This window comes from Poecilia latipinna, unplaced genomic scaffold (genome assembly GCF_001443285.1).
Source record: "Poecilia latipinna isolate Pla-1442-1.1 unplaced genomic scaffold, P_latipinna-1.0 Scaffold144, whole genome shotgun sequence".
In the NCBI taxonomy this organism is placed as follows: Eukaryota; Metazoa; Chordata; class Actinopteri; order Cyprinodontiformes; family Poeciliidae; genus Poecilia; species Poecilia latipinna.
The window spans coordinates 480613-490522 of record NW_015112760.1 but is presented as its reverse complement, the minus strand read 5'-3'; the positions used below and the strand labels follow the sequence as shown (position 1 = coordinate 490522).

The following is a 9910-nucleotide window of genomic DNA, read 5'->3' as shown; positions in this document are numbered from 1 at the left end:
CACAAGGGATAAAGATGTGGATATATTTTACCCAGGGTTTGATCATAAAACTATAGCCAAAATCTTTAATTATCTTACAGAACATTTTCCAGTCTGTCATCTGAACATGGATTTGAAAATCTTTCAAGAACAGACAGGCTGGGCCAGAAAAACAACCAAAAGGCCAGTGGAGGAGCTGCAGAGATCAACCATTACTCATTCACTCCAAAAATCTCAATTTTAAGAAAGAGTGGCAAGGATCCCATGGCTGTTGAAATAAAGTCATATGAAAGCCTGCTACTCACTCAATAAATGGGTAATTATTTTTATTGTATTTATTGTATATATCCTACATCTATCCTAGAAGAGTTGCTTTTACTCTCATTATACATAAAATTACATTAAAAGTCATTCTTTTCTATTCTACTCTACTGTTATTCAGCTATTGTAATAATTTTATTCTTACCTGACTACTTTTTTTGGCTACTCTGACCACGGCTGCAGTAAAGTGTCGAAATATAAAAAATCAAAGCGGTGTGAAAAGCGTTTAATATGAAACGCAACAATGTGTTTTATCTGATGACAGCATCTGCCACACGATGGCGCCCAAGAGTTGGTGGCTGCTGTGTTGGCTGCAGAAGAAGAAGTGTACCACTGTAATTTACTTGTTGAATGACAGAAGAGGAAACATTTCAGGAGTTTCATCATCAGGAACAGCTATTGTTTCTTTTCGGCGTCGAGTTGCGGCGGGTTTCAACGTCGGATTGTGAACTTCTTTCGGAAAAATGCGGGACCGAACAAAAGAATTAGGAAGCGTGAGTTTCAAAGTTAGCGGCTAACATTAGCGAGCTAACCTGCTAAAAAGAAAAGTTAATGATGTAGTCGAGGAGCGACTTTAAGCTCCTGTCTGCGGCGAAGCTTTTATTAAAATAACAACACGGGTTATGGTGTCAAAAGAGCTGTGTTTAATGGCTGTTTTTGAGTAATTTGGGGAGCAGGGCGGCACTGTGTTGAGAGCTTCCGTTAGGATGTGTGAGGCCGGGATCAGCCTGGGCAGGGCTGCAGGGGAAGCAGCACAAAGTCAGTGAACTCTAGCAGGGGGCTGATGTCTCTGTGGATCTGTTTTTATACTCCTACAGAAAGCCGACGTTTCCGATGACGACGACGAAAGCAAAGCTCTGATGACTGGAACATCTTCAGCGAAAGATGACAAGGACAATGAAGCTTTCTTCAAAAAGGTGAGGACAGCTGAGTGGAGGTGTGAAACCTCATCCAGACGACTTGAAACATCCCTAAATATGTTGTCCAAATTCTTTAAAGGGATTTTTTTTAATTGAAAGAGTTTTGGAAATGACCCACGGTCGTGTGTGTAGGTTGAAAAGTAGGACCCTTCATTTACAGCAGGGGTGTGAAACTCATTTTCTTTTTGGGCCATATCAAAAACCTGAACACTCTTAAAGGGCAAATAGTGCCAGAATGTATTGATAAAAGCAATTCAACTGTTAAAATATCAATAAATATCTGTTTGTTTCAGCATTCAGTAAGTGTTTCTTAAATTTAAATAATATTGAACGTCTTTTCGCACTGATCAGTCCATTCAGGATTTGTTTTTTTAACAACCAAAATCACAGATTTTGTGGCGCTAATTTAGAAATATTTGTGAAGAATTTTGCTAATATGTGATGTTAAGCGTGACTTTTCAATAAATGCTGTATCGGTCACGCACTATATCATCAAGCAAGGCTGAGGAAGTCACTGAAACCCAAAGTTTTTGGCCAATTGTGAGGAAAAATTTGCAGTAAAAATCGGGGGGAAAAAAATGTGGGAATCTGTAGATTTTTTTGCAGATTTTTGGAAAAAAAATAAATCTTTTTTTCTTTTTTTTGTGTTTAGGGTTAAATAGGATTCATAACTAAAACCTCTATCAAATGACCTGCAGAAGATTTCTCTCATTTATGTCCAACAACGCTTAGAAAGACAACGCCGCTCAAACTTCATAGAAAAACTGAACTAAGTTTTGACCAGAGAAAGTCTGATTTTAGTTTTCTGGCTAAAGTTTTTGCTGCATTTGCAGTTTCAGGAGTACATTGTTCAGTTCCAGAATATAAACTCAAGGAAGCTTGAATAAGCAGGAGGTGTTGCTGCAGAGTTGGTGACTCACTGCAGTTGACCGGGTTCCCTTTGACGGCAAAACCTTTTGTTTATTCCAGCTGGCATAATAATCTGAATGCGACTTCATAATAACTAGGATTAAATTGTAATTGATTGTAAACCCGGCTGTGTGGTTGGGTTGAATTTAGTGCATCCTTTTTTATTTAGCTTGGATCTGCATGTTAAGTGGCTCGAGATTACATTTGTTATGAATATGCTCCATTTAAGTTATAAAAAGTAAAAAAAAAAAATATATCACATTTTGGTCTTATTTCCCATATCTCAGTTAAACCCTCTATATTGTGCTTCACCAAACTACATTACAACATTTGGAGCCATTTGTGATGTCAAACACTTTCAGTTTCTGTTTTTGTTGACCATTGGATGGGAACCTTTCCAGTTCGCTGTTACCATGGTAACAGCTGGGAAGAGTTTACGCAAACCAAAGCCTCTTTGGTTTGCATTTCATATATGCTTTATGACATACTTTAGTTGCTTTTGTCTGGCTCGTCTGGGTTTCCATCACATCTGATAACGGAGGTTTTCCAGTCTGGAAACATTTAGTTTTGTCTTTGTTGTGGCTATAAAACAAACGCAACACGACTACGTGCTGTACAGCTGCTCCATAGCTATAGTTGTATTAATATGCATAAGATTTCTAATGACACAAAAAGCATCAGAATGATGATTGGCTGCATTGGTAACTATAAAAATGGGCAACGATAAGCAAACGTATTTACTTTTATCATCAGAAAACTCAAAACTGAAACCTATGATTGGACATAACTTATGTTTTTTGAGGTGATTGTGAGTCCAGGAGCATTATTAGTAATCAAGCTACTGGAGCGCAAAAAGCATGAAAAGAGAGAAATGTGTCTTTTATCGTAATAATTTGCGCACTGTCCTTCAAAGAACGCACCATCCAGTTTCTGAAAGTGTTAAAATAAGTGCCAGGGGTTGAAATGGGTTTAAACATCGCACAGACTGGTTGTTTTGACAACATGTTAGGCCTTAGTAATCCGTTTCCTCTGACTGAGGTCACAGATAAGGATTTTTGTTTTCAGTTCAAAAGATCTTAGTGAGAGAAAAGCAAGTGGCTGTAAAAGTAATTTAAAAGCAAAAAACAAAGGCGTTTTCTGTTTTTTTACATGGCAGTTTGAGTGAAATTACCAGCCAACATGACCAAGCAGGGTCATCATCTGCTGTGACAAACTCCTGTTCTGTTACCATAATAAACAACCATCCACAGAGGAGGAGCTAGCAAATGTCATCTGTAAATAAAAACATTTTCTTTAAAAAAAAAAAAAAAAAAAGGAAAACTAATGGCACCTGTCCTGGACTATAATAACGCAATTTTATTATTCTGGTAAATGTCTTACTAATCATCTTCACAGACTTCAATAAATGTTCCATCAAAACTTTAAATCACTAAACAATAACTGAGCCTTTCTTGACAACTTATTAGCAATTCTATATTCACTGAGGAAAACTGCAGTAACTACCGGTGCAGTAGCTTGGAAATCTAACAAACCAGCACCCTACTAAGTGACTTATAAGAGCTCTTGGTGAACCCAGTCCGTCTGTCGTTCACCGCGGTAGGAAACGACGTCTAATCACTACGTCTGCAGCTGGAAGCTCTCAGTTGAACAGCCCCGTTGCACAGGTGTCGGCCCTCGTTTTGTTACGCTAGTCTCACTTTTCTCCACATAACTGCTCCGTGCTTTTCTTGTAGGAAACTGCACTGCGATGCAGCTGTCAAAATGTAACTTTGAAGACCTCAGCATATGTTTCCTGATAAGGTTACATACAAACTAAGAACTGCTGTAAAAAAACAAACAAACAAAAAAAGATGCGTTTTCTGTCCAGCTGTTTCATAATTCAGGGGCAAAACGTTCCTCAAACTGAGACGATGCTTCCTTTCATTAATGAATTTAAATCTCTTTTAAAAGCAATATAAACTGGGTCAGTGGTGGATGGAGCGGAAGACAACGAAAGCGATTTTTAAAGCATTTGAAGTTGTTCACCAAAACCATTGTCTGAAATATAAGAAGGAAAAAAAAAAGTTACTTTTGTATTGCAGGTGCAAGATATTCACGAGTGCCTGCACGCTCTCAAGAGGATGGTCGCCGAACTGGAGAACAAGCAGAAAACCGTGCTGGGCGTGGCGCTGCCAGAGGAGAGTACGTGTTTTTATCCTCGACGTCATTCGCTTCGGCTGCTCTAAACGGACCGAAGTGAAGAATGAAACTCTGGTCTTAATAAAATGTTTTCTCCTTACTTGAGCTAATCACTTCCCCAGGAACACATCTGATGCATGTTTAGATAGAATATTCACGCCGGTACTCATCCTTCTCCGAATCCTCGGCCAGGTATGAAGAAAGAGCTCCAAACTCTTCGAGACGAGATCAAAACGTTGGCGGGTCAGATCCAGAGGAAGCTGAAGAGTGAGTGCTGGTTTCAAGCGGACGTTTTCGGTCTCCAGCCCGTCAGATTTAAATCGTTAACACTTTTCCACCTCCCCCCCCCCACAGGTATCGAGCCTAAAAAGGGAGACGACGATGGAAAATATATTCCAATCAACATTCGGATGCAGCGCACTCAGGTAGCGTCTGAACAGGGAAACGTTTTTTTTTTTTTTTCTTTTCTTTTTTTCCCCCTGGAGGCTCTATTTACAATTTGGTGTTTGAGAAAAGGATACAAGAACAAATGCATGGATTAGAATACAGCGTTCTAAAATAGCCTGCTTTTTACACTTTTTCCTTCCACTGAATCTTCCATTATAATGTTTGAGAACTTGTTTTCCAAATTAAAAAAAACAACAAATCATTTGACAAGACCACAGAACATTACCACACTTTTTCCTTCCCCTCAACTTTCCATTGACATGCTAGGATGCAACAGACTTCTGAAATAAATGAACTTTTTCACCACATAAGTTTTAGAGCAGCAGCTGTTTAATTAGACACTCTTCAGAAGAGCGACGTTGCTGCTCGTTTCCCCGACTTGAACTGGTTCGCGTCTCTTTCCTCAGCACGGCGTTCTGTCGAAGGAGTTTGTGGAGCTGATGGGCTACTGCAACACCATCCAGTCCCAGTACAGGGACCGGAACGTGGAGCGAATACAGCGCCAGCTGAAGATCAGTGAGTCCAGCAAGCTCAGTTTTTCTGTCTACAGTTTGTATCTGTGGTTTTATTGTGTTGGGGGGGAGGGGGGGAGGGAATCAGGGCTCACTTCCTCTTTGGCTCAGCTGCTGCCGGTTGCCATGACGGTCATCGCCAGACTCCTTCGTCTCATCGGTTTTAACGGCTACAACCGATTAACATTTATACGCGTCACATTAATGCAAATTTTGAAAAATACTAATATTAAAGCTTAAAAAAGAGAGGGTGACATTTTGAAGTTGACGGACCTGCTGGTGACATTTCTTAACTCCCACATGATGCAACAATCGTGTTCGTTTCTGTTTCTGTTACTTCATCTGAACTTTGCTTCTGGGAATTCACGATGATGAAGGTCTGCAAATCGGAGCCCTCGCACGTTCAGTGGCTTCATTCAGGATAAAGAACAATTTGAGTTACGGATGAGAATCTGCTTATAATGATAAACATGGATTCAATGCATTTATAAACACAGCCCTGATTACCTTTAATGTGGAAATGTAGCTTTATATTTTTACTAAACGTTTCTCAAGAGCACAGATTGCCGTCCTGATCTGTTTTTAAAAAACAATACCTGTTGGTTGAGCTTGTCTTACTGATATTGACATATTGGACGTATTTTCTCAGCGTTGTTCACACAGACTCAATTACAAGTCATGTTATTCTTTCTGCTTTCAAACATGTATAGTGTAAAAAAAAAAAAAACAATAATTGTGTGTGATACGACATAAAAAGCTGCAGATTCTTCCCAACATTGGTAAACCGATCTAAACCGTTTTTGTACACGAGCTGCAAAAGTTGTTTTCTTTCATCTGCAAAGGTTGGTGTTGCGTTGCAAATCCAATGCTCTTGAATTGCCACGAATGAAGCAAAATATTAAGTTTCAGGGATGATTGATCAGAATTTCTCTGAACTGGAGGCAGACGAACCACTCTTACAGAGAACACAAAATGTGTTCACTTCTGACTGAGTTTTGTTGCTCAGTTTGTCTCAGAAAAGTCTGAGGTATCAACGACGATCGGTTCTAGTTAGACAAACTCATGTCCCATGACTTTATACCGTCACACAATCTGTTCACACACACGCTTGAAGCGGTACTCCGTGTGCCAGCTGCATTCAAAGTGGCTATGAAAGAGTCGCAGCTTCCTGAAGAGTCTTGAACCCGAGCCAGACGTCGGCGGCTCTTCAGGCAGGTTTTAATGGGAGTGGCTCTGAAAGTCCTCAGGTGTCCACGATTGATCTGCATGCAGCTCTGTTGTCGTTCCAAACTCTGATCTGCTTCACCCTCCGATTTCAGCTGGCACCAACGTGACCGATGAGGAGCTGGACACGATGCTCGAAAGCGGCCAGACGGATGTTTTCACTCAGAATGTGAGTCCTCTGGAAGGGAAATGGGCGGTAACCGTGGAAACACAGATTAGCTGCTGTCAGTCAGGTTGACAGGCTTGCTTTTGTTTTTTTTCTCTTCCTTATAACTGGACCAGATTTGGTAAGAAAACCCTAGTTAGACCAGATTAAACACCCTGAAGTATTCATCCCCTGAACCACAAACCTCTCTGCTTCTTTTAGGGGTTTTTGTGCCACAGACCAACACAAAGGCGTCCTACATGAGAACTGGATGAGAAATGAGGGACGTTTTGTTACAAATAAAACTCTGAAAACTTTTCATTCAATTATTACCACAGACTCTCAATCGGATTTAAGTCTAGACTTTGACTTGGCCGTTCTACCGCTTGCATAAACCGTTCCGTTGTTCCTCTGGCTGTACGTTTACGGTTGCTGTCCTGCTGGAAGGTTAAACGCGGGATGACCGCGTTTGGTCCCGTCTGCCGAGATCGCCTTCTTCCTCAGCCCTGGAGAGTTGTCATCAGAGTTGGGCCAGTCACAATAACAAATATTACTGGACCATAAATGGTCTCAGAAGTTATTGCAATAAACATTAACACCGTTGTTTTGAGACCATAATAATGCAAGTTCATCCTCTCAAAAACCAGTAAGGTTTAATTTCGTACGCTGGAATTGGAAGACATCTTAAATTTTCCACGTAAAACACACGAACCAAAATCAATAAGGTGAAAATAAAAACACACGCAACCGAAATAGCTGAAAATGTCAATCATCGGAATGCAAATTGAGCTAATTTTAATTGATCATGTGATTCATTTACTGCGACAGCTTAATCAGAGTCAATATGGATCAATACATATGCATGTATTCAAGTTGTTATTTGCAAAAAAACTGCTGGAATTTTACTTCCAGTTTTGCATCCCTTTGAGTTGGTCTTTCACATAACAACCCAACATGAACATCTGTGGTTGAATCGGCTGTAGCGTTTTGGTGTCACCGTAGCTTAGTGAGGATTTCCGGTCTGTCAAAATACGAGACAGAAACACAAACCTCTCTGGTGTCCAGATCCTTATCGACGCTCAGGCCACGAAGCAGGCCCTGAACGAGATCGAGTCCAGACACGACGAGATCCTCAAGCTGGAGCGGAGCATCAGAGATCTGCACGAAATGTTCCAGTACCTCGCCATGGAGGTGGAGGCCCAGGTAAACCGCAGCGGCGACGAACCTTCAGCCTTCTCTGAGGAAGGTCTGATTCTGACGCCTTCTGTCTCCAGGGGGAAATGGTGAACAGGATTGAAAACAACATCAATCAGTCTTCGAACTACGTGGAGAAAGCGAAGGACAACCTAGAGCAAGCCGTCACGTATCAGAGCAAAGCCCGCAAGGTAAACGCGGTCCGCTTTCCACCCGCCTGGTTTCAGGTCTACTTATGAAAACACAAATGTCCAAAAGTTGAACATTCGACTTCAAAAAACACAAATATTTCTGCTCTAATGATGGAAGTGCAAGACCGAAGCTTGGATTTAAACCGGCCTTTAAAATCTGGATAGTTTTTATGCAATAGTTTTAAGTATGTGACATATTAAGCTTCCCTTTTTTTTTTTTCCTTCCCTTGTTTACTTTCTACTTGTTTTTGTCCTGTAAAGCACTGCGGATTGTTATGAACGGTTTCCCTGTATTTAGCTCCCTCTACTTTCCCATCATCTCAGAAAATCTGTCTCTGCTAAAGAAATTAAAATGTCAACATCTCTGCAACGTGTTCAAAGTGATGTACAACGTTACAGTTTTGACACATTTTGCACTTTGCAAGATCATTTTTATATGACCATGAAAGATTAAGGGTTATAATCCTGTTTTCTTTGCTTCCCTTGTTTCAGTTTGAACATATTTTCTTTTCTTTCCACTGCAGAAAAAGTTCTGGATTGCCATCTGTTTGGCCATCCTCATCCTCATCATCGTCATCACAGTGGTCACCTCCTTCACCTAGCGACGCCAGGCTCGAAGCACGTCGTGTAAAAGCATCAACTCATCAAGCCCACAAGGAAGCACGGGCGAATTTAGTCTGCGTGTCCACACCTCCCTCCTGCACCCTCCTCACGTCCTCGTCTTCCTCTAACACAGCTGTCCATCCTCATTTGCGTCCCGAGGGGAGAGTCGCGCTCGCGCATCAATCTCGCCTGCGGTTTCGCGCTGCAGGTTTTTGTCGGTCTCTTTTTCCACGACTCGGAGGCCGCCTTCACTGTTACTTCGGCTGCACCTCCTCCGTGCAGAAGGGGAAAACAAAAAGAGGAACTATAAGTGACCTTGAGCAAGGCACGCTGCAGTATTTAAGCCCCCCGACACTGATTATGCTGTTCTCAGGAAAAAAACTGTTGATTCTTGTTACGCCTCTTACATGAAATTAGAGACCTTAAAAACAATTTTTTATAGCCTTACAGAAGAGACTAATATAATTGTACATAATGTAATGTTGCAGATTTACATTTGTTTGTCTTTTTGTTTTTTAACTCTATCAAACTGCTTTCGTGTAACGAGTGTATATAGGTCTTTTCTTTTTCAGTCCCCAGTGTAAGAAGCTCTTATAAAGATGTTAACACTTTGGTCCGAGAAGCTTGTATAAATGATCGGGACGTTGCGCAAGCTTCTGCGGCAAATACAAATGAGGAAAGTCCTTAAAACTGTGCCTTCTTTTTTACATGGGCCTGGGAACATTATGTTATGCGCCAACGCTGTTGAGAAGGGATGGAGCTGAGTTTTTAAAATCACCTTTTGTGTTTTAATTCAGTCTTTGCATCACAGCTGTACTCCTGCTTCAACTGGTTAATTTTTTTTTTCCCCCCCTTCAGTTTGTGGCATCGTGATGATTCTGTCCTTGGCATGAGCCGGTATCAAAACCCACTGCATCTATAAAAATATATATCATGAACTAATTGCTCCCTATTGTTTTATGACGGGAAATATTTCCAAAAAGAAAAAGCCAGGTTTGTCCTTGTGAGATAAGAAATAGTGGTGTTGCCTTATTTCATCCAGCAGCAAGTTGGGGAGGGGCTGCTTCAGATGAAATTCAGGTCACTCACATTTTCTAGGATCTCATTAAAAGTTGGGCTGATATCGGTGACTGGGGTAAATGCTTAATCTGTTGGAAAAGGTCCACCAAGTAGCAGAAGAAAAAAAAGTTCCTACTGTGTAATATTACATCTGATAAAGGTTGCATGAATGTTTTTAAATAAAGTTATACTACTCAGTTTTACTGTTTTTTTTTTTTAAATAATCCT

The 9910-nt window shown here is 40.7% G+C and overlaps 1 protein-coding gene across 1 annotated transcript; it reads left to right on the top strand.

Annotated features, from left to right (window-relative positions):
* The first annotated feature begins 583 nt into the window (after positions 1-583).
* stx4 (syntaxin 4) lies at positions 584-9876 on the top strand. The gene is made up of 10 exons (XM_015029132.1): positions 584-794; positions 1119-1217; positions 4211-4310; positions 4500-4574; positions 4662-4732; positions 5162-5270; positions 6586-6659; positions 7701-7838; positions 7910-8020; positions 8545-9876. The coding sequence occupies exons 1-10, from the start codon at positions 765-767 to the stop codon at positions 8620-8622; spliced, it is 885 nt and encodes a 294-aa protein (XP_014884618.1). The 5' UTR covers positions 584-764; the 3' UTR covers positions 8623-9876.
* The last annotated feature ends 34 nt before the right edge of the window (positions 9877-9910 follow it).

Excerpts from the sequence above, each read along its gene's own strand:
- stx4 (XM_015029132.1), top strand. The coding sequence starts at position 765 with ATGCGGGACCGAACAAAAGAATTAGGAAGC. Across the intron at positions 7,839-7,909 it reads CCATGGAGGTGGAGGCCCAG|GGGGAAATGGTGAACAGGAT; the intron begins GTAAACCGCAGC and ends TTCTGTCTCCAG. Across the intron at positions 8,021-8,544 it reads ATCAGAGCAAAGCCCGCAAG|AAAAAGTTCTGGATTGCCAT; the intron begins GTAAACGCGGTC and ends TTTCCACTGCAG.